This window comes from Tinamus guttatus, unplaced genomic scaffold (genome assembly GCF_059628265.1).
Source record: "Tinamus guttatus ecotype Peru unplaced genomic scaffold, ASM5962826v1 Tinamus_guttatus_pri_ptg000169l, whole genome shotgun sequence".
In the NCBI taxonomy this organism is placed as follows: Eukaryota; Metazoa; Chordata; class Aves; order Tinamiformes; family Tinamidae; genus Tinamus; species Tinamus guttatus.
The window spans coordinates 1125216-1150320 of record NW_028288703.1 but is presented as its reverse complement, the minus strand read 5'-3'; the positions used below and the strand labels follow the sequence as shown (position 1 = coordinate 1150320).

Genomic DNA, 25105 nt, shown 5'->3' with positions numbered 1-25105 from the left:
AAAGAGGCAGGTAGAGCGGCATGCCCAGACTACCCGGACTAGTTCCTGAAATTCAATATAAAACAAAAACAAACAAAAATACCCAACCACACAGAAGGTGTGACGCTGGGGCAACCCTTCCCTTGTGCACGGTGCCTCCTATTTTTTGTCCTATTTAAGGACACTTAATTGAGTTTTTTTTCCACTCTCTGGTCATGTTTTTTCTTTTTATGAGGAGAGAGAGGGAAATAGAGATTATGCTGTGTTGGGGTTGTTGTATTAGTGAGTACATTGAAGTATAATATTAGCCTAATCAGGCTAATCCAATTAAATGATTCTTTACAGTCTGGCTATTAAATCACTGTTGATGGACAGTTCCCTGCATGCCATGAGACAACCTAGAGCAGAAAGTGGCTCTTTATCCCCTACCCGTTCGAGTCACATCTGTGCCTCGTCTTGCTGCAGCACTTTGTGGTGGTGCCCGCACACACACACACACACACACACACACACCCCTACACCCCTGGTATTAGGGACTGCATCAAGAAAATTCCACCAACAAACTTTTTTCCCCACTCTAATTCGCAAGAGCTGTAATAATAAACCACATCTCACGGATTAAAACTCATCACATTTTGAGGACTGGATGCTTACTGATGGAAGTAAATGCCCTCCATTTAATTATGTTCTGGCGACAGCATCTAGGAGAGCAATCCAAGCCATTTCTCCAAAGAGCAGGAGACCAAAATAGATCTCCATTCAGCAGTCCTGCCTGCTTGGGAGAAGGGAGGTTAACCCCCTTCCAAGGGGGCTCCTGCTCCCCGCTCTGCTAGCCGTGAGCGCAGCCGTAGCTTTAAGGGGGTGTTTTGCCCCCTCATGCAAAGAGCTAAACGCGGCGGCGGGGCGGGTCGCGGCCGCTAGGGCCGCCGCGGGTGCAGGCCACGCGCGGCGCCTCACGCCACGCCGCCTGCGCAGCCGTTGGTGACCGTTGACGACCGTTAGGCGGCGGGGGCGGGACGGGCGGGCGCGAGGCGGGAAGGCGCCAGGGCGGGGCTGCGGCTGAGGCGCCGGCGGCTCCGAGAGAGCAGGGGCCGAGATGGAACCGGCTGTGCAGTTTACCTGGCTCTAGTCTGCTTCTCAAAAACCCTTTAACACAAGAACCAACGTATTGGTGCCAATTTCTGCTCCTACTGCTCCTGCTGAAGGGGAAGGGACCAAGATCTGGATTTCAGAGCAGCACAGATACTTTATTTACTGCTGAAAAGATAAATCCACCCAAAGACACACATTCCCAGGCTGCTGCTTGTGCAGAACCACAGAAGAGGTGTCCTGAGTGCAGCGCTAATCAGGCAGAGGACAGCCCAGCACTAGATGCAGAGTCCAGACATCCTTCTGGTCAAACCCTTAGGATTTTTTTTCTTAACAGTTGAGCTTTACACTGGCAGCAACATACTCAAACACCTAAATTCCCACATAACCCACAGCATGGCGATTGTCTGACAGCACCTAGAGATTCTCAGCTCAAATCCCTTGCTCTTTACTGCCGGAGTGAGCCGCAGGTCCACCACCTACACTTAGATGTGCTTCTGACAGGCTTCCAGCTCGAGCACATGGTGGCAAATGGCAGTTCCTAAAGATGTGTGCCTGAGACTGCCAGCACACGCTTGCACAGGCAACGCGCACGGCGGCATTGCCCCCCCTTGGCACCGGTCCTCCTAAAGGAGGCCTGCTGCCAGGCTGGGGCTGAGCAGGAGGAAGAGGAGGAAAGTAAAACCTCTTTCTGAAACGCTTAGCACAATCGCACTGAGATATTCACAGCCCTTTCATTTCCAGGGAGAGACAGAGACAGACAAGAGGTTTTTTAAAAAAATCTAAATGAAAGAAATGGGAAGTTTGGACAAACCTGGGACAAAGCTGTCTCTTCATGCACCACTGACTTCAGTGGACCTTGAAGATGCTCAGAGAAAAGCGCGAAAACCTAACAGCAAATACTGGATAAAAAGTTGACAATTCATTTGAAAATCAAATTACTAACAACAGTGAAAAGGCAAGAAGTAACGATGGTTAATACTGAGAAGCTGTAAGGACAGGGCCTAGTGGCTGTGCCCTGGAAGCCTCTATTTCACATACCATTTTCAGACACTTCCTAGGAAGGAGAGAAGGCGTCAATGTATAAAAACAAATACATACATAAAATGGACAATTTATAATCTAATGTACTATTTTTTAGAAAGAAATAAGGTTAAGAGACAACAATGCATAAAAAAATCGAAGAGGATGCTCAGCTTATTCGAATGCTTCGCTGAATCCATTTCACAGCTATGTGATGTAGAAAGCAATTTAACAGACACAATATAGAATGCATTACCAACACCACAATTTTGTTAATTAACCAATTAACATATTAACAACCGTAACAATGCAAAAACAGCATTTCCACTAGGGACTCCAAACTAACTGAAAAAGTCCTGATCTTACCATCTTACCTGGTTTTAGTTATTAACTCCTTTTACTTGTTTACTTGGGATTCTCTTGCTCCAGGACTGGGTGTGGTGGTGATAGGAAATGTATCTTAAAACTCAGCCAACAGGAACCATAGTCAAAACTACAGATTATGACATAAAATGGCACACTATGGCAGGGGTAGAGGGGGGAAAAAAAATCAAGGTTTAGTCATATGAGTGAGCATGAATTGTAGAAGGTGACGTACACACAATGCAGTTAATGATAAATTCTAAACAGGTCAAGAACATTCAGAGACAGTAGATTAAGGAATCTTACAAAGCTTTATTAAATAATACAGATACAAATGCTTATTATTTACATCCAAATTTTAAGTAGTACTAGCATGTAAGGCACATTTTCTCAAAAACTAGCAAAGAAGTTACACAGGACTCAATATGTAAAGACGCTGCTCTTCTGTAATACTGCATGAAACTAAAATTATAGGCTATATACTGTGAATACATTCCATTCCTTTGACTGTTTGCCTGCATAATTCTGCATAATAAATATATTTTGTATAAGATGTTTTGTTCTTTGAAATTGAACAATTGCAATTACTTTTATTATGGTCATTAGACTATACCAGACTATGAAAGTGAGCTCTTGGGCCTCCTGAATAATATTCACAATTGCATCTGTGACATGTATAAACAAATCCCCTACCTGATATCTGCAAAATACTGCTTTCAGATTTAAAACAACTATGATTATAAGCTTTGTAAAATAATGAAGGATTCTATCCATCAGGCATCCCAATTTCTTAACGTCAAGGAAATATTTTAGGCATAAGGATTGGCGCCAGTTAGTCTTTCTTGTGTATTCAAAAATTAATGTGGAAAAAAGTTTAGGCCAGCATACCTCACTGCCATCTTCTTTTTCACAAAGCAAGACACATCCGAACATACACAGTGATCATTTTTCTGACTTAGTAGAGCACATTCTGGTGCACCCTGAATTGTGCATTTTTTACCTGTGTGTCCTTGTCAGTAAGAAAAAATACAAACACAAGAATGCAGTAATCAGTAATACTTGTGCAGTGAAATACTATATTGTATTTTACAGGCATACAAGTCAGCAGTTGTTAGAATACTACACTACAAGTATTCCCTATCTGGTCATATCAGTAATATCTTACTGTATAGCTGAAGTCAAGACTGTGGATGTGGCTGTATCAGTATGTAACATATATATGTGCTAGAGACAAACGGACTGAACCAACGGAGATCATCACTAATGGTAATTGAGAAATTACCGTTACCAAGCTACTTATTTTCCAGTGCACCAGGTGGCTAGTGGTAATAAATGGAGGCTCAGTTTCCATTGAGGTACTTCCATACATAAAATGACTTATAAAAATGTATTATATGAGAACACAGATAAAACAACTGCCTTCAATTAAAAATATGTACTAACAAATTAAAGGTCCGCTTAGAAGGCACATGCTTTCACATTTTCAGTCCTCCAAAAGTGCTTATAGTAACAAGAAAAGAATACTGCAATTGTACCCAAAGAAAGTCACACTTTTCGGATTGCTTTGTTTTTGTAGCAAACTCAAAATCTACACAATTCACAGTTGTTCCAGCATTCTTAATGTTTAAAAAAAAAAAAAAAAAAAGAAAAATTATAATGATGTATCACATTGTAAGGCTAAACGTCATAACACTTATCAGTGCAGTAAATTCCTGAGTCTTTGGAACTCAAAATAAAACTATAATCCTTTGAAATATACAACCCTTCATATTTTTGGCTCATGTTTGACCTGATTTTCTATTTCCCTTTTTAAAAAATTCATTAAAAAGAAAGTTAATTTTCACATAAAGTAAATAAAATTCTTGTATCACTTTCCTATAGACATAACTTCTAATTGCTTGAAGAGTGCAAGAAAGCTAGCTTAGCACAAACATTGCTTTTGTCCAGTCATCCTTGTCAACTGAGCATAAAACAGCAGATAAATTTTAAAGAAAGAACTGAAGCATTGGCATAAAAAGATTCCAAGAGCCTGAAGTATTTAAAAGTACCAAAACTGAGAAAGTTCTTAAATTTGCTAGTGGTAAAGGCACCATTTTTTTATTCTGAAGCCCTCATGCAAACAGATGAGTTCTCCTGCCTCTAGCGCGAAAAAAAATCAGTGCTCCAGAGCGGGGATGAAGGGCTTGTCCTCCTGCTGGAGCACAGGGGACTGAAGGTAAATGAGGGCGATACAGGGGAACCTGAAACACAGCAGAGAAGGAAACAAGCTGTCACACTCAGAAACGGTGGCGGGAGTAAGAAACAGGTAACTGCTGCTAATCATCTGCTGGAATACCTAGCAAGCAAGTCTAGTGAGCCAATCAAAGCAAAATAACCCCTCTACCTTACAGGATTTTTTTTTCCCAACAGATTCTAAGTATGAACAGTTTTTCTATTAGTTAAAGAATTGATTCAATCTTCTGATTGGGCTAAATTATATTGCATTTCAGCAAATAACTTCCAACTCAGATTTGCTTTAAATCACCTGAAATGTCACGCACATATTTCCATGAACAAGATATCAGCTTACCAATATTTTAAATGTATATCTGCAATAACAGGAATAGTATTTTAATAATGACTGCAATGTGATCACAGAGTCTTGCAGTAAACAGTTATTTTTTGCAAACTCCTTTCAGAAGGACTTACGTTGCTCCCTTGTGAGCACGTAAAACTGGAAGTAATTACAATGCCAAATAATAGAGATGAAACATGGCTCCAAAATCAAAAATCAGTCAAAGAACAAACTGTTCCCTGGGCAACACAACCATGTCTTCTGTAGGCTCATGTCCTTCACTGCCACACAATTCCACTTCCATAGCCACTTGCAGGAGCCCCAGTTCCCACCACGTCACGGTGCACCGCACTGCAAGAGCAGCTGCACGTGCTGGACCCGTGGCCATGAACCTCACACCCAAGCACATGTTATTAGCACTAAGCTCTGCTTTGCTTTCTTTCAGTAGGAGGACAATTGTGGATAATTCTTCTGTCCTCATCTGCTGATTTTTGTGAATTCTCACACTTCTTCTACACTAGTTATTTCCAGTGTATATGAAAATGGCCAATACTGTACAAAAATATTAGTGATTGAGGAGTCAGTAGAAGATAGACAGGAAAATAAGTGAATCATGGCCTAGGCCTCATCACCTAGGAACCCAGGCTAGCATTTTCTAGAAACTGGTGCAGTGCTTGCTGTGATTTAATTCAGTATATAGGCTTTCTGTTGTGATACCTCCCGACTTTTAATTCAAATTCAGTATCTAGACTATCCAATTAATTTCATTTATAACTGTGTAACAGCTGCTTACTGTTATGGCTGGGTTGAGGAGTTGTCCTTGGGGTAAATGCTGGGTAAGTTTGTTCTTCTTTTGTTGAGAAAGCTGCATGATAAGCTGCAAGACAAAAAAAAAAAAACAAACAAAGCTGTGAGAAATAAAGGAGCAATTCCTTGCTTAATGGCTGGAGTTAACATGGTAAAGAAGTTACAAGAAAAAAAATACATTACTGCAATCTTTCATTCTCTTACCTATGATCATAAGAGCTGTCCCTCCTAATACTGCAAAAAGCGTGAAGAACATTACTTGATAGGAATCGGGAAAATGCTGGAATAAACCGGATCCATCTGTAGAACCAATTAAGAACAGAGCACATTGTGATAAAAGAGCATCTTCTCTCTCCACTCAAGTTTTAGTAGTTCTTTCCCTGCTTTTGCCTATCTTAGGTCAAGATTTTATTTATGCTAAATACATTTAATCAATTTCAGTAATTACTTAGATTTCAATAACTATTTCCAATGCAGTCTTCAAAATTTGCCTACAGTAACTCAAGGCATTGATATAGTTTTCTTTATGTTCTCAGCCTTGATCTGCTAATCGCTTTTCAAAATAAACGGGTAACTTCGAGAGCAAATGAAAACAAGCAAAAAAACAAAACAAACAAACAAACAAACAAAAATCTATTACAGGATATTTCAGCACCGGGATAGTCATGCTTTAGCAGAGCATTTGGACTGACCCAACAGGGAAATATGTTCAGCTTTAGTCATAATGAGCAATTGCATTCAAGTCTCCTAGTCACCGTGAGCAGCTTAAATGTCAATGACAACATTAGTTGCCAGCTCAGATTTAAATGCACCAAATTTTATGACCACATGAACATTAACAGAAATTTAAAGTTTATTTTGGCATCCAAGGTCTAGAGATAAACTTACGTCTCACTTGTGCACTGCTTCTGTCAGTCAAGTAAATCACTGTCACTGGGATAGTGATAGATTGGTCAGTCATTGGACTAGAGATGGTTAGAGCGGTTGATAAAGATCCCTGGCTTGACACTCTGAGATCGGACAGACTAACAGTGTAGACCACGTAACTAGGTAGTCCATAGGATTTCTCCTTCTTAAATGCCTTTACCATTGGTGACTCACATTTCACCTGCCAAGGAAAGAACAACCCACAACAGAATGCTTGAAATAAACAAATGGATGAATGAATGAATAAATAAATAAACACAGTATATGTTCATCTCCAGCTCATACTTCAGAAATATGTTATTACACAGAAATATAGGGCAACTCATCCCTCAGCAGAAACTGGCTTGGATTGAAACTTCACACTGACACTGCCAGCCCTTCACCTCCATTTACTGTTAATAACCCCTAATAATTGCTAATGACCCTTAATAACAGTATTTCTGTGGACGTGGGAAACCCCTAACACAGGCAGAATCCAAGCACCCCTTGCTGGGCTTTGCAAACCCTGTGGGCAAGTGCCCTTGGCCATAGGGAACGGGCAGCCTCATCCCCGTCCCAGGTCCTACACTCAGAGGTCCATCTGCTGCTGCAGATAGAGCCTGATTACTACTACCCTGACACAAGAGTGAAAACTAAGGAGCAAAACAACTGGAATGAGTATCTCAGAATCATCTTGGGAGCAATCCTGAGCTGCTAATGGTAGCAAGAAGTTCCTTTGGTTAGAAAATCGCATGCAGGGGTTCAGAATGCTTCCAGTTGTGTTTTGATACATTTCCGTAGCACACTCACCTCTAGGGTATCGAGAATTTCCGTGGCACCAAATATTTTCACATCAGAGCTTGTGTAATGGTTACTTAATAGCATTTCTGTTTGGTCAGCATAAAACCCCGGATTGAACGGCACCTCGGCACTGATCTGCTCTCCGGAGAAACGGCTGCCTTGGACTGAAGCTGCAACTCTGAGCACGGTCTTCCTCGTGCTGAGATGCTTCAGCTGCCTGTCAGTCAGCCTGTGCATAGTGATGGAACAGGTGTAATGTCCTAGAAAAGCAAAAGCAGTTTCAGCGCTAATTGCTTATCTTGATGCTTTTCTCTCCATGTGGTGAGAGATCTGTATGGGACCTTTAGAGACCAACTAAAGAAGAAAGGTGAATTCAACAACATCAGGAGTGGGTGTTTGAACGGGACAGTCTGTCTACTTATCCAGGCATCATAATCCCAGGAGTAAAGAATATATTTTGCTCCAGACTGAATCTCATGATAAAAAAAATGAAAAATTCAGGCTTCAGTCCCTGTGAGATTTCATTTTAATATGCCAGCAAGACTCAAATTCACTTTGAATATATTGTACATGCAAATATTTATATAAAGGTTTGCTGAAAAATAAATCTAGCATCATATATCACATTATCTTCATCTAATATTAGAATTCTAGTGTTCAGTGAACATAATTCTGTGGAGACCTAAGTAACTATTTATCACAACCTCATTCAAGGTTAGATATTCACCATGTTTCCAATTTATGAGATGTATTTGTCTATTATTAGTGATAAATATAATAAAAGATTCCCACAGTATGAAAGATATAAAACATAAGTAAGAAGCAAAATTTGCAAGATAAATGTTTCCTTGTATTTTCTTTCCTTTTCTGAGCAATACAGGCAGTCACTACTATGCAAAGTATAACAGTATATTACACAAAGGCTACACATACTAACCTAAAAGATAATTAAATCTTGTCTTTTGATACCAACTGTGGTGGTTTTGTTCTTTTAAAAATAATGTTATGGTTATGAAAGAATGGTACATTGTAGACAACTTTCACAATTTTATTTCAATTCCCAAACTATTTGGTATTTTCCCCCTCCTTTTACGCCCCAGTTATTAATGTTTAGAGAGTATATAAGAATTCTAGCATTTGTAAAAAAGTGTAGCACTCAGGTTGTAGGGCAAAAGTTGACAGCATGATAAATTCCAGAAGTGTTTAAATTCCAGAATGCAAATATAAAGAAATCAAAATATATTATATTCTCAAGATTTTCACATCTAACCCGTTTACTTCATTTTAATCACTGAGGTTAGTTATACTGGAATAACAACTAGAAGCAGAGCTATCAAAAGGCCAACATTAAGCACAAAAGGGTATTTAACTCAAGAGGATAATTTGGTGAGGTTTATCTTTGGTACCCAGAAATTAAAAGCTCACGATTGCCTCTCTGATCCCTAGTCTTAAGCTCTACTGCATTTCTGTATATAGGAAAGGCATTAAAGTCAGGCAAGAAAACACCTAAGAGCTAATGGCCATCGACTGCAGCAAAGGCTGGAATATTTGTCTCCTGAGTGCTTGTGTGCAGCAGCTGCAGTAGGATGGGTTTTGCTCCACAGGTCAGCAGATACAGGGCTAACATTCCCTCCTAAGCTAAGCCATTACAAGGCAATAGATTTCTGCAGAGCCCGGCTGGAGCAAATGTTCTGCACCACCACTTCTGTCTCCAGGTTGCCAGCCTACAAATATATAAGCAGCAGATTGCAAAACTAAGATCTAATTTTGGATTCACTAATTGAAAACTTTATCTAAGCTTGGGGTTTTCCCCCCACTAAAATAATGCTTCCACAGCATTGTATACGATATAGCCTTTCAAAATCATAGTTGAAAGTCATGAAGATGTGGAAATGGGCTGCCACCAACTTCAGGATTTCATTAAAAACAACCAAAAAATATCTTTTTGCCAAATGGAGAAAGTTTAAGTTAAAACAGAAGAAATCACATTCGTAATTCACTAAAGTTGGAGAACTTGCACAGCCAAGACTGTCAGATTTTCTGCTGAAACCTTTGAGTGGTCAAAAGGCATTTGGGCTAAACCACAGCAGAATTCAAGAAGTCTGCTTTCCGTGCTGAAACCTTACCTGAAATTGCATCAAATCCAGGTTCTGCTATGAAAATATCACGTGCTGGGAAATCAAAGGCATCACTGTCAAAATTTAGGTGGCAACTGATAATGGACTCTGGTTGTAATTCAGCAATGGCTTCAATTTGAGCAGCCAAGCACTCCCCTATGGGGAAGGCAGGAAAAAAAAAAGAAGGAAAGAAAGAAAGAAAAAAGAAATGACTTATGAAGCTCCCCAGTAAAAAGAACACTGTGGTATACTATATTATAGTATGCATACTATACTATTTATGGTATACTCTATTATACCATAAATAATAAACATTAAGCTGATAACTAAAAGGCACTGTGATTTGTTTATTTATTAAGGGACAAATTATGACCTCTTATCTTTATATTAAATGATTCCAACTGGTTTTTTTTGTGTGTGAAAGGTTTAAGGATGATAACTAGTTTAAATACATTTAGTGAAAAAACATCAACAAGAAGGCAATTAGAATCACATAATTGATCAGTTGATTGGCTAGTAGCTGTTTTCTGATGTTAAAAAAAGGAGACACTTCCATTATCTGCTGATTTTATTAATTGTGAAATCATAATAATACCCCCAAACACTCCCCAAATTCTGTGGTATGGCCCCTGATTCTTCCTAGACTTGCTAGGGCTCTGGATAGGCACTAAAGATGAAAGGAGATCTTGCGCCTTCCTTCACAGAAGCTTAAAAGCAAGCACTCCCACACTCAAAAGCTAAGCATGAATATAGAAACATGCAACAAACAATCAGCATACACACATTTTCATCATACCTTTCAAATTTTTACTTCTTTCCCCGACTGAAACTATTACTTTGGAGGCTGCAACTCCTTGCAAGCTTGTTTGTACTCCACTTACATGCATTGCTGTAGTACTCTGAGGTACATTAATCAGGATCTTGGAGAGGAGAGAAAACGACCAAGTATATTGTTATGAATATCTACTTAAACAAATTAAGGCAAAGGCAGATTGCATTGATTCAGATGTAGATCTTTCTATGCATAAGAGATCAGAAGACCCCAAGCTTTTGTACTGCTCTTTATAAGAAAACCTACACCTCTCCAATTTTACAAATTATCTTTCCAAGCAATTTAAGCCTAATTAAACATTATTTCTATCCAATACACATAAATCAGTCTTTTTAACAGGCATAGATCTGTACATCTAGATTTGGTTTTAAAGAAGTCTGGTGCTTATGTTTACTGACACAGTGACTTCTGTGCCAACAGTGTTACTGCACCGTAGATGAACAATCCGAGGCGATGCACAGTGCATACAGCACAGCACTTCAGAAGTGCTGCTGGCATATCCTGCCAACATATCCTGTTGGCATAGCCTGCTGAATTTCATTCACAAAAATAGCTTTTAGTAAAATCGCTTAGCATCTGGAAACACCTCAGACAAGAAAAGGAATTAAGTGTCTGATATAAACACAATAAAGGCTAAAAATACAAACTATTAAGCTAAATTATCCTCTGTAACACAGATAATACAAACAATAAACATAATGCATTTGGACACACGTCAAATACTTTCCATTGCTTAAACAGAAACATACTTGTACGTTTCTTTTTCCTTTAAAAAACACTGTTTCTAAATGTTTAGAACTAAAAAATATAGAATGTATTTTTTGCTGCAGGTCTGTCTGAAGCAAGCAGTTATTTAACTATTCTAGCAGGACTTAACAGTGCCTCACCTCTCTGTATGTCTTAAGCAAGCCGGGAATCTCATAGTAAACAGTGACCAGCCCAGAATCCCTCACCACAGCTGCGCCGGTCTTGGAGTCGATTTGGAGAAGGCTGCTCTGAGAGGAGCTCCACACTCCTGGCAGGCCTGTGAAGACACCCATGGTTTGCACGTAGCAGAACAGGGTTAGGACAACTGAGGCGCTGCATTCACACACTGGTGCTCTGTGCTTGAACCCATCGTGTGGGCAGTGTGGATTTAAACATACTTCAAAAGCCGCAGCTCTCCCTTGAGAGAAGCTTGGCTGGTCCGACCTCAAATTCACCTGCAGTTTTACGCTAAATAAATAAAATAATGCTAAGCATTAAGAGCTAGGCCTTCCTGACTGTCTCATTGCATTATTCCCATAAAAACAAGCCTTTCAAACCAACAGAATGGGAATATCTGAAGTCTGACACTCATGGATTCAATATAAGCAACATAATGCAGGTACAATTAAAATTAGAGGAGTTGATCAAAACTATTTTTATCATTAACAAGAACAGTGACATTTGATTCTGAACAAACATCATAAATTATGCATTTGGTTTTCCTGAGAATGAGAGAGCCAGCACTGAAGGGAATTTATACAGCTGCATAAACACAGGCACTGAAGTGCCTCTTACCTTCGTGATTTGTAAGTGAAGTGCTCAAACACAGGACGTCGCCCACCACCACGTCCGCGAGCTCCGGGAAGATGGCGTGTTGCACGGGCAGCGGGACGTAGTCTGCAATTCCGCTCTGCTCGGCATCCCAAACCTTCAGCAAGGTCAAGCCCACGTTTACAGTTCGGATTACGAACGTGTTGTTTGTGGCTCCTTTCCCAATCTGTACAAAGTCATCTCTACAGATGAAAAGAAAGACTTTTTTATTATGCCAGATTTCTAATGTCCTACCCTCTACTGTATACAGTAGGTACAAACTCTGGTTTTAGATTCATTTGATTCCTGGGTTTTAGTGATGGTTATCTTCTAATAACAACTGACAGAAATGAAGAAAATATAAAAGTGATTTAGCTGTCATTGAGGCTGATTTCATTTCTCACAAGGTTATGCTGAGGAAATACAGAGTTCAAAATTGTGCATTAGACCTATTTCCTAATTTTAATTATTTTAGAAATTTAAAATGAGGTTAGGTCTCTTCTTTCTCTTTTTCTTGTGGAATTAGAAAGCAAAGAAACTAAGACACCAGTATGCACTTTTTCAGCCAAAACTTCACAACACTAAGTCACAGGTAATGGCACATTCAGAAATGGAGCATGCTGAGACGCTCACGCACAGAGCAGCGGAGCACAGCCAGCACTGGGGCTGCCAAGGCACTTCCACACAAAGACCCTAGTCAGGGTGTTGACAGCACCAGAGCCGGATCCCTGCAGCGCCGCACGGGGGATGAAGGAGCTTTGCTTCTCCCTGGGGCTATCGATCAGCACGTGCTGATGCAGCTCTGCTGTGCCTGGCTGTGACCACAGGTCAGAGTTCTCTCAAGGAACTGTGGTGTGTGCCATAGAGATGCCTGGCAATCATTTAGGCAGAAGAAAGATAGAAAACATTAAAGGAAAGGAAAGAGGTTGGGTGTAATCATGACCACTGATGTATAACTACCAGGTGCTCTGTAGAAAACAGACTCTACTAATAAGTAGAGTTAATGAATGCTTACAAATGACTGTAGAGGATTGTTTTATAATATTGATTATTCCTTGAGGTAAGGCCCAAAAAGCCTTGTGAGGCCTGGCTCTGTTGTGCAAAGGCTGTATGAGCATCTGAAGGCAGTCCCTGATCCAGAAAGTTCACCGTCTTACATAAGGCTGGTTAAGTAGGTCAGTGTAACAAAGTACTGGGAGAAATGAAGAAAATGATTTTGTCCCAGTTGTTTACACTGGCCACTGATATGCACAAGCTGATGTTTCAGAACTATTTAAAGCCAGAAGGTACTCCAGCAGACCCCACTAAGGATGATCATGCTTATCTAGACGTATTTTCCTTTTGCTGGAGCACATCAGCTGCTAACCGGAACTCTCCTTTCTGCCACAGTGCCTCTGAAGACTTCAGATTTAAAACACTCTGTTTATTAATCCCAGTCCAGGCTTTTTATCTTCCACTGCTATCTCCTTTTGTGTTGCTTCTGTCATGAATGCCTGTGGTAGATACCCACCTGTTTGTTGCGAAGTTGAGCACAGAGTTATGTGAGTGAAAGGTGTCTCCGGAGTTGTCATGAAAATGGACTGTAAAGGTCAGTGTCACACCCAGCGGAAGAGCCAACAGGGCCTCCTTGTTTTGTGTGTGCAGAATAGGACTCATGGAGATTCTTAGGTAGGAGATGGGGTAAACCTGTAAAACATCATCAGTGGAAAAAATCAAAGTGCTTTTTGGGTTGTATCTAGCACCAAGCCATGGAACCTTTAGTATCCATACATGAATTTCCTTATATGTTTCTCCAATAGCACTGGGAGTTGAAGGGAGCAATAATGATGTAGAACCCGTATCACAAATTTCAGAAAATGCATTATCATCTTGTAAAGCAAAACTGTTAAGACTGCCTTGATACGCAAAGGAATAAAGTGCTTCTAAACTTCTCTCCTAGTAAGTCTTAGAATAAAGAGGTTAATTCATTCCAAAATGAGAAAAAAATAGAAACGAATAACTTGCAATGTGTATGAGACTAAAGAGATGAAGTCTTTTTCATCTCCATAGTAGGGAAGGAAATTGTGATGATATAGGCAGGTTTGAAAAGCCCTGGGTCTATCTTTGCCTGGTGGAGGATACACAAGTAAGCGCCAGGGAGTTGTTCTCCAGGGACCCTTGCCAGGAATCTGAACTGCTGTTCCTCAGCCAGGCCAACAGTCGCTGTGACAGGAGGGCCACGGCGGGAGGAAGGAGCCCAGAAGCACTCCCGCGCTCAGCGCCGGCACTGCTTCTCCTCTGTCGAGACACCAGTCAGGGATTTCTCCTTCCAATGCTTTTATTTGCTTTTATTTTATTTTATTTTATTGTGTGCACACCGCCACATTTTTGCAGGAAGGTTCCACTGTTCCACAAGTTTATCTAAAGAAAACAACTTCATAACATGTAATAATAATAATAATAATAATAATAATAATAATAAGTTCTTGTAAGCTGTACCTTTTTTCAGTAAGTTAGCTAGGTTACCTAGCAGAATTGCCCATCAAAAATGACAGACAGACATCTGCTCTTTCAGTTGCATTTTTTGGAAAATAAATAATGAAAGGATAAGGAAAGCAAAAACCTTAAACATACAGAAAAAAATATTTTAAAAGAAGCCCTCAAGCTTATCTTGTAGGAAAATCCCTCTTTCTGAGCTAAGAGACTCAGCTAAAATGTAAAACTGTGCTATCTCAAAATGTACACGTCAAAACCTAAAAAGGAAAGGACAAATTCGGCTTCAGGCAAATAGCATCTCCGGTGAGTCTGGAAAAAAGTGGCTAAAATATCAGTATATACAGCTGTCTACTCCACAGGCTGATATAATAAGTTAAAATATCAGTGCATATAGTCATCTGCCCAACAAGCTGAGGTAACAAGCTAACAAAAATGCCATCTTCCTGACAGATTTTCAAGCTTGCTTTACTTTACATCTCAGAAATTGGCCCACAAGGGACAACTGCTAACTTTAATATTGATGAAAACTCTTAAAATATCCCAGTTTTAAAAGTATTTTTGTTATTAAAATATACATATTTCAGCAGATTACAGCCAGTAAGGACACGTGCTTATCTTGCTTCCATGCTAAGCTCTGGCGCACAGTCACTCCTTACTTCCACTGTCCTCCTTGCTTATACAAGATAGCCTTTTTTGAGCAGGCTGAAGGTCTAAGTGTTAAGTGATGCTGCTGCAGCACTTTGTTTCTTAATTGTGTACAGTTGTAAGTAGATGAAACAAGAGCTTAGGAAAGAAAGGACAGTGCAAAGGTGAGAGCCTGTCCTGGAACGGCACAGAGCTTGTGCCCTCTTCTGTCACAAGTTTTTCTCCATGACCTTGACTAGAAGTCATTGAAAACCCCCATGTCTCAGTTCATCCATAAAATGCATCAGTCTGTTACATCACAGGACAATGAGGTTAAACATGTTATTTCCATACAAGTTGTGCAGTCCTAAGAAGCCTAAGAAAACAAAATGGTTGTACAAGATGCTGAACAAGAGAGATGTTTCCTACTACAAACAGCTCCCAGGTTTAAAACTGTAGCCTAGAAACTCCATAGTTCCATGATATGCAAATAGTGTAGGGAGAGAAAACACAAAGGAGGAGCTTCAGTACCACTATATGCTGAATAACTGTCACTTGAGCCAACTCTGAGTCATCAGTTGCCTTTCACTGCCTGGATCCAGCAGCGAAGAGAAGAAACAAGGTCACCTTTAACAGAGCGGCAGGAATCTACTGGACCTCACCTAACAGCAGGACTGCGACCAGAAACCTCCATCCCCTTCTCATTCTCCTCCCAGGAGGATTAATCTACCTGCTGTCCTAAACACAGAGCTGAACACCAGAGGTTGGAGAGAGATGGCGGGGGAGAAGAGACACTTCCCAGTGATTAAGATTATTAACAACACAAGCCTTACAGATGTTTTAATTAAATATCTTTCTCCATCAGCTGGAAGATACCTGAATGATGCTAGCAAAGTAAAAAGGATAAGAGAGATGGTATGGTCAGCATCTCAAAGCCCATACTGGAGGACATAGAAAGTACTTGAGAAGAGCATTCCAAACAGAAATGAAGGACATGTACTCCTTCAGCATGCTAAATGCCCAGCCATTAAGATGCATTATGCTGAGCATAAGGGCATTCAACTCAATACCAGTGTTTTGGGAAGACGGTTCATTAGCCTGAATATAAGTTTCCATTGCTGACTCTCGCTGCATCCTTGAAATGTGGTTGCTTCAAGGAAGTACAGTGCAGCTTCGGCTGACACGACAGTCTGGAGACACCTCTTGTCCACTCACCAAATACAGGGAAGAGCAGCTAAGTTATTATAGCTGATAAGCTAGGTCTTCTCACACAGAAATTCTACTAATCTGTAAAAGCAGAACCGTTGAGAAACAGCAGCAAGAAAATAAAATTTGTGTTTTACAGTTGCATCCCTGATATCTTGAAAAAACCCTATGTGCCTCATAACCAATGCTGTATTTATACTCATTAATCTAAATGTTTACCTTTTTCACTCGCTGCAAAATGCAGAGGTTATGACAGCAATATATATTTTAATTTGAATTTCTGTAATTATCAGTCTTCTAAGAGATTTTTAGAACAACTTTAAGCTTTTAAATCCGCATGCACACAAAGGCCTTTTTGCAAGACGTACCACATTTAAGAATCCGCTAAGACTTAACCTTTATTTCTCTCTAACTTGTGTACTAAACTTAATATCAGACCTTGGCTTTTGATACAAAGCCTATACTTCACATTCTTCAGAACTGAAGTCTAAAATGTGCAGTTAGCATCTCTGATTGATGCAGTAATAAAGATATACTTCTAACACATAAAACTACATCAGTTATGACTTCAGCAAAGAAAAAGAGAAAACACTACCTTAACTGCAACGATAACAGTCTGGTTGATTCCAAATGATTCTTGCGAAATTACTTCAATTGTTGATGATCCTACCAAGGACCCAGAGTTAAGGAAACCTCTCTCATCAATTTGCACAACAGGAACTTTATCTGGTCCATCCAGGACACGGTAACTTAGTGAAGCCACTCTATCCCTTCAAAAAGAAAAGGAGAACCGCTTAAATAAGTATATCCGTATTTACGGCAATATATTATTCACATCCATGAAACTGTGCTATTTGATGCATGCTTTTTTCCAGGTTTTTCTACAAAACATTTAAGTTCACTGAAAGAAGCCTTATCTGGGTTTAGGAGGTATTCAGATCCAGGTGCTGTTCACAGCCCTGCAGTGTCATCATTCACTGAGGTGAACTGGAATCCTCATGCTCACGGATAAAACTACAGCTTAGAGCTTCTGCAAACACTTTCTGTAAACCATATTTAGAGGCATTTTAGCTCGTCAGGGTCAATGCTGGTATTTGAGATAAAGTCAGGGACACAATCCAGAAGATCTCATCAACTTCCCGGAGAAGTTTTGTACACAAGGTTAATTTCTGAAGCATCTATCACTGTGGTATTTGCATATTAATAAAGTGAGCAGATACATAAACTCTAATTAGTGGGCATTCTGAGTCATTAGTTATTTTTAAGTATCACGTAATACATGTTCTAAAATCACTCTAAATCCGTCCTGCTCCTCCACCTCCCCTCTCCCAGTCCCTGTGTCGGTGCAGATACTCCCTTTCCACCCAGCAGCACACAAGCCAGCCTTCAAATCCCCTTTTCTGGGCAATAAGGCAAGTTATTTTGGGGTCAGAGTTCAGATACCGGGAGGCTGCACTAGTACTGAGCAGACGAGCATACAAATTCATCTCTAGCGCCTTAACCATGAGCTTCTCAGAGTAATTGCTGGCAACCTCTCAGGAGAGATGACAGTTACCAAAAACATTAGCAAGTGACCAGACATCACAGGAGCTCCCATGTATCTTTTTCAAAAGCAGACATGGAGTCATGTGGTCATTTGAGTTCCAGTGAAACTTGAACTTCACATTTCCCTTAAAAAGCAAATGCATCTGACCTCTGTCGGCAAAAAATATCCTACTAATGGTATCTGCCCATTCTTATGCTTAGAAAACCAAACATCAAGCCCCAAACAGGTCTGAAATGTTAACCTTTGAAAACAGACTATAAATAAACAGCATCTCGTTTAGAAAGGACATTTTCACCTCCAAAGCCTCTGTCACTGCCTCTGTGCAAAAAGCACCAAGTTCTGTTTTCCATAAAGCTCTAATCACTCCCTACAAAAAACTGTGGAAGTGGGCTACTGCTCTTACAGGATTCACGCCTTTTTAAAATAACTGGAACTTTTAGATCTTTGGAACTTTTAGATCTTTTAAAATAAGGATCTAGAAGTTCCAACTGTCATATCTTCTAGCTACAATCTGACCAACACAAGATTTGAGAGACTAAGCATAGGGATAAGGTGCTACTAATCATATGATAAGTTGTGCACTGAATAGATGTTCTGTAATGTTCTTTTCAAAGGCTGAAACAAAAGTTATTTTAAGCATAGAATTATGCTTTACACTTTCAATAAACAGCTGACTAATCACAATATGAAAAATTTATCACTAACCTGTTTGTCTGAAGTTTAATGAAGGAGTTGGGTGACATTAAGATCTGCTCTGCTTCTACTTCTGGAGTAACTAGGTGAAGTTTTTCAAAGACCTGGAAAATAAAGGTCACTTTACTGCCGTGTGCAGCAAGTAATTTAGTCCCATTTCACCTTCAAAACCATAAAAAAATCCAATTAAAATTATAAGATAACATAATGTAAATCATGAGACTTCCTGCAGAAGTTAACTGCTGATCTAAACCACACACTCATATAGACACATAAAATGGGGCCTATATGCAAGAAATATCAAGCATGAAGGGACAACTGCAGCACCAAGGTTCTTTACTAGCTCTAACACCTCACCTGCAGAGAATAAATTCATTCAGTCTCAACAGAAATGGTCCACACCAAACAACTGACTGTTCAATCAGATGCAACACCAGCGTGTAGCTATTCGGTGGCAAAATTTGCCAATATTTAGAGATCTTGAGGATTTCCGAATAGTGGGAAAAACCAACAAGAATAGCAGCACAACAAGGACAGAATTATGCCTTTGCATTTCAAATTCCTGCCCTACAGGCTTTAATTTGGTTCTGAAGCTGATACTTAAAATTACATGCGAAGAAAAACACTATACCTGGATTTGGATTTCATCTGACAGTTCTCTTGCCATGTTGTAAAACTGGTCAGCTGCAGGATCAAGAACCTTGACGACAACTTTCAAACCTGTTCTTCCCTTTACTCGGCCATAAACATCCATTGCAAAGTTATATTTTGCCGGAAGTTGAAAAGAAGCCTTAGACCGGAGAAAATCATTAATATTTTGCTCATGGAAGGAATTAGAATTGATAGGAAAGAAATGTCACACCCAACATCAACAGTGGTTCTTTGAATCTGAGAGTAAGCAGAAGCAACATTTTCTTATTTTCCATTATGCAATTGTTTTTTTCCTGGGGTATAAACATCAATCATTTACCTCATTGTGTCTTGTCTTGATATCCAAGGTATCTCTTTTTGTGACAGACCAGTGAAATGTTAATCCTGGTACTGCATTGCCAAATGAAAAAGGAGTCTGACTGCTAGTGATGCCCATCACATAAACTGGCATCTGCAAAAACAAAAAAACCCAGCTTTGTTAGATAATTCTTAGACATAAGCTAGTTAAATGTGCACAGAGCAAGTATAGTTAATTTTTACTCAGTAAGACAATTGAAAAAGATTACCAATCAAGAGACTATACTACCAGTAAGAAGCACTTCTTATGAAGAAAATTGCTTGGCTACTGTATATTTTGCAAAGGTACACCAGGCAGAAGACTCAAATAAGCATCATGTAGCACAGAGAAAGTTTTGATTCATTCCCAGTTGTTAAACACATGAAAAAACAAGTGCCAATTTTCTTGACGAAAATAGTTCAATAATCCACTTATCCATTTGTAGTATCAAATTAATTCATGTCAGCTGTTACATGCTATAATATTTTCCATGTCTCTTCCTAGATGAGCTCCCTGATTTAACTCTTCGAACAATTTCCCCTCCATACCTCAGACAATGTAACATAAGGGCACAAAACAGGGATTTTTTTCTCCTCTCCCTGATGCCATTCATTCACCTAAGATTATAGCTAGAATTACTGGCCATCTGAAGAAGCCTCCAGATAACAGGACAAGTAATTCATAGGAGAAATATAGGCTCTGAAAACAATTTACTGAAAGATAATTTCTGTAATAACTATACTGGATATAACAAAAAGTTGTAGATTTTAACAAACAAAGGAAGAAAGCTTCCACTGAAAATGGAGTGATAATAAGCTTTTTTCCATTTAAAGATTCCCTGCTGGTCTTACAAACATGCTTCTTCAGCAGGTCTTGAATTTTTGAAAATCAGTTTGGTATAGAAGGTAGGCTTGTCCCAATTTTGCTTTTCCTCCATATGTCCAACTGAGAGATTCTTCACTGAAAGCACATTCATCCCTGCTGCTCTGGTGACACCCTTCAGACTGGGAGGCCTGCCAGCTAGGGTGCTTTTATCATCAGAGGATGATAAGAAGGTCATAACTTGCAGATCAGACTTTTAAGACAATAAAAGGTAATTACAAATCAACTAACCTGTGTACCAGTTTTCATTCGTGTAATTGGTGCACGAATTCTAACAGCTGTCAGCTGTACTACTTCAACTTCCACTTTGTCCTAAAAGAATGGAAGACATTGTAAGAATTTCTTAAATGCAAACCCTGTTTTACTTTCAGAATCTATTTGCTGTTTTGTCATTAACCAATCACTATTCTACCATGCGATTCGCACGTGACTTATCACAGAGAAATGCAGCTGCAGATGCAAAATTCAGTAGGACTGTAAGTATTAAACTACAAAATAATTAACTTCTGCATAAAGTCACAGCAATAAATGAGAAAAGCATATTGCTCTATATTCCCTCAGCTGTATACTGCTGAGGGAAGGTCAGACCTAGCCCTCATTAGATGGTAGATTTAACACCTTTTTTAATTTAATCTTTCTTATTGACCTATCACCATCTTTTAAGCAGCATAGCTCTGGTGTGCAATGATTATTCTTCCTTGACTTCAAACTGAGAGCTTTGGTCCAGATTCTGTTGTTCTGAGTCTCATACAAGTCTCAATAATTTGCACTTCCCACAGGTCTGCTCTGTAGCTCCCAAACACTTCGCTAATAGTAAATTGTATGGACACAGACTGAGGTGAATTTCAGGGATTCACTGCTTGAACTTTCTAGGTGGGTGCAGACAACAGCACAAAATAATAATACTCTCCACAGCTCACCTGTAACATAGGAGACTGTGGATTTCTTGGGCACTAGTCACCTTCTAACATCCACTGACATAGAAGGTTAAGTGTAAGGCAATGCAGATAAAGGCAACGCTCTGCTCTTTAGTAGGGCTTCTCTAGATGGGCTTTTCTAGAAGATTTACTAATCAAGTCTAAAGAAAACAAACTGTTGAGAGAAATTTCTCTGAATTATCAGTGAAATTTAGTAAGGTACATCAAGACACAGTGCTTGGCTATATGCTGAAGGTATTTCCTGTACCAGCAAATACATGAATTCCCAGACCAGGGAGGAAGAAATACAAGTCTTTCATGACCTTTGGGAAACCAGCAAAGTGCACAAGATGAAAATGCTGATGTGAAAAGAGTATTTGTCCTTTTTGAACTAAGCCTAATAAATTTAATGGAGACTCTTACTGCTCCAAATAGCATCATAAAACCTTACCTGGGACACCACAACAAGCTTTCCCGTCTCTGCATCAACAGCCTGCACCACTCCTGTCACTGTCCCATTCCCAATTGCCAGTCCCCTGATTAGTCCAGTGCTGTTCACTGACGCAATCGTCTCATCACTAATGGAGAAAATTATGTTGGATTGAGGTTGAGGGCCTCCTTCTGAAGTGATCTGTAATTAATAACACACAAAGCAACTGGATTTACCCATCCAATACTTGTTCTGATAACATCAGAGCGCATGCCTTCTTTGCTCAGCATCACTACAACGTCTTCATAAGGAAAGGGCACCTGCACCTTTCAGACCATCCCAGAGCTTAATTCCCTACCAGGCTGGTCCAGCCATGAAGAGGGACTGGGCGGTACATGAAGCTAAGCACAAAAGCAGACTGCAGCGGGCCCATGTTTTGTATAATGCAGAGAATTACTTTTGTTTTCTCTTTGCCACAACTGTTGTACTTCTATTTTTAGTTTGTATAACTAAACTAGCCCGCTCTGCCTGATTTTATTCACCTAATTTATGGAATGCTAGCATTCCCAATGGAAGAACTGACACCAAACACAGTGTCTTCGGCTTCACATAACACTAAAATGGAAAGAAATTCAAGAATGAAACTGTTCTGTTTTGGGGATTAGCATACAGTATGAACATGTTGCTAAGTTAAATATCTTCTCCTGAAGAATAAAAATGTATACATTTATTTTCAAAAAGGAATTATGTTAAAAAAGGGAGCTCCCTTACCTGAATCATTGCACCTATGATCAGGGTCACTTTCCTTGGCAGTAGTCTGAATGGAGGAAAAACCTAAAAATGGAAATATGGATACTCGTGTTCATGCTATATCAATCAGATCAATTAGGCCACACAACAGTACATACAAATGTAAAGTTAAGTCTTTATTTGCTTAATTAAAGTAAATTGAGCCTGCAGGCACTATTCTCACCACCTGCAGTTGCACAGCACTATGAAATCTGAAATGGACTAGCATTTGGGTAAACTTCTGGACAGAAAAGGAAACGGATCGTTACAGCAAATTAACACTCCCATACTATTCCTATGCTACCATAACACACATTTTCTTTATGGACGTATTTTATCTGAAATTGTTTACTTCAATCTGTTGTGGAGCAGAGTTAATTCTTTGTCCTCTTCTGTCAGCGACAGTTGCCATAAGACTAGTCTGACCTATGGCCATTCCATGCACAAGAAAAGCGGCAGTGTGGTCATCGAGAGCTTCACCAAGTGGGCTGTAACAAATAAGTACATCCAGTTGGGAAAGTTAATTGAATAAATTACAAAAGTAATGAGCGTGAAGAACTTAACACAAAGCAGCTCCATCACAACAATTGTTAGGTGACTAAATCTTAAAATAATTGTGGCCATCACAGTCCAACATTAAGCATTATAAAATGGCTCCTTGCAGCCTGTATCTCTTCTTGAAATGAAACACTGAAGAGAAGAGTCTGTCTGGTAGGGACATCTTTCTCACAGAGAGCCCCCAAAATTTACCTGGTATGAGCAATGGTGGGCCAAGCTTTGAGTACATGCCCTGACACTATTTAACTGGCCAGTATAAATACAGTGGTACTGCATAATATATAAGCAAAAAACACACAAACACACCCTTCGCCATACAAAATAAATTAATTATTATTTATGATTTCAAGTCTAAAAGCTGACAATTCAAAGAAAATCCTTTCTTTTTCTGTGATTTTAATCATTGTGTTTAAAGCTAGGAAAATAAAGAGCTAGAGTGATATAGTCTACCTGTTTTTAAAAGGTTAAGTAACAGACAAAATGAATTTGATAACAAGATTATTTACAAGATTATTTTTACGCATATTTATAGATTAATGAAAAAAATCCATTAACTTACACAAGCGAAACAATCTGAGAAGCTGCCCTTAGTTTTAGATCCATGACAGCAAAGTATTTCACCAGAAAAGGTTTCTTAGCATCATCCACAACTCGGACGGAAGCTTTAACTGTTTTTCCAATCTCCACCTGAAAAATATAGTCACATATAATGATTTTTCACTTAAACTATTAAAATACTTGTTATTTATCAGTATAAATTCTTTTGTACTACAATTGTAAGAGTGTATTAAAGATGAGGTCCTAAGGTAAGATTAGCACTGATTTTAAAGAATAACCCCTGCTAGCTAAGGTTAGTGTCAAATTAAATAATTCAGAAGTTTCAGGAGACAGAACATCCACAAGTATCAACATTTACTTTGTATAGAATGCACTCAAATTTGCAAGTAAAATGAGGTGGACTTCCTTTTTGTTTTTAAAGCACGCATATGGAAAGGGGCTTTCCAGAGGTCACTTTCCAAAGTTTGCTCCAAAAAGAATCACTCTTATGTCCCTTAAACAACAGGAAATGCAAATTAGTGTGCACACACGAATTACGGACTAGCTAGAGTAAGTTACTGTGTAAAGGTGAACATTCAGATCCCTGCCACACTGAACACAGAGCAAGAGACTGATAGTCACTCTGAAGTGCCTAAAGCCTGAAAAGGGAAGTTTGGGAGAGGGAAACCAAACAATTTTTTCAAGATCACTGCAGTAATGGAGAGTGCTGAGCATTATACAATGTTAGGTCCTATGTTTCTCGGCTTTACATTCATGAGCAACACAAGGAATCAGAGCAGTCTGGGTCAGCTAATAGCATTGATTCAAGAACAACCAACCTTGTCAACAACTCGGATGTACACCTCCTGTATATCGGATACATAAATTTCAGCTTTCGCTGGTGCAGGGAAAGCCAAACACAAGTCATGAATCATCACGGTCACTGATCCTGGAAGCAAAGGATGCACCTAAATGCCAGAAGAAATTTTTGTTAGAGTATTTTTCACTTTCATTTGCTTATCATCCATGCTTATTTCCCTTTTAGGGCAGAAATGTTTGGATGCAGGAGTCTCCAAGCCTCAGACACAGATGATTGTTCCACTAATGCACAAGTAAAGCTGTAAAATACAGTTAAACAATATCATACAATTGAGCTAGTGTAAATTCTTTTCATTCATTTAGTGTAAATGGCCTCTGGACAGCAATTGAATTAACAGATCTTAATCTGGAAGCAGTCTGGCATCCTACTATTCTCCTTTTGTCATGAGAAGGATGAAAACAAACATCAAATCATTTGCAGCAATGAGCTTTTCTCAGTGCAGTAAAAAACAAAACAATGAGAAAAAACAGGGACAGAGACTTTGCCTCTAAAGCTGGTATTGTTTCCTGAAGGATTCATAGTTTTACAGTGCTTTTAACCAGCCACATCCTC

At 39.4% G+C, this 25105-nt stretch overlaps 1 protein-coding gene across 1 annotated transcript in view; it reads right to left on the bottom strand.

Annotated features, from left to right (window-relative positions):
- Positions 1-3829: 3829 nt before the first annotated feature.
- The window catches only part of NUP210 (nucleoporin 210), a 58068-nt gene continuing 36792 nt past the window's right edge, over positions 3830-25105 (bottom strand). Inside the window, exons 21-40 of the mRNA XM_088522890.1 lie at positions 24513-24641; positions 23696-23823; positions 22931-23066; positions 22561-22623; positions 21811-21990; positions 20674-20754; positions 19543-19674; positions 19204-19362; positions 18585-18676; positions 16929-17103; positions 13539-13714; positions 12014-12231; positions 11359-11495; positions 10436-10559; positions 9649-9795; positions 7532-7782; positions 6704-6923; positions 6020-6115; positions 5802-5885; positions 3830-4694 (exon numbers count right to left, since the gene is read on the bottom strand). Of these exons, the coding sequence (XP_088379016.1) occupies positions 4594-4694; positions 5802-5885; positions 6020-6115; positions 6704-6923; positions 7532-7782; positions 9649-9795; positions 10436-10559; positions 11359-11495; positions 12014-12231; positions 13539-13714; positions 16929-17103; positions 18585-18676; positions 19204-19362; positions 19543-19674; positions 20674-20754; positions 21811-21990; positions 22561-22623; positions 22931-23066; positions 23696-23823; positions 24513-24641 (2829 nt within the window). The 3' untranslated portion in view covers positions 3830-4593. The remainder of the gene's footprint in view (positions 4695-5801; positions 5886-6019; positions 6116-6703; positions 6924-7531; positions 7783-9648; positions 9796-10435; positions 10560-11358; positions 11496-12013; positions 12232-13538; positions 13715-16928; positions 17104-18584; positions 18677-19203; positions 19363-19542; positions 19675-20673; positions 20755-21810; positions 21991-22560; positions 22624-22930; positions 23067-23695; positions 23824-24512; positions 24642-25105) is intronic.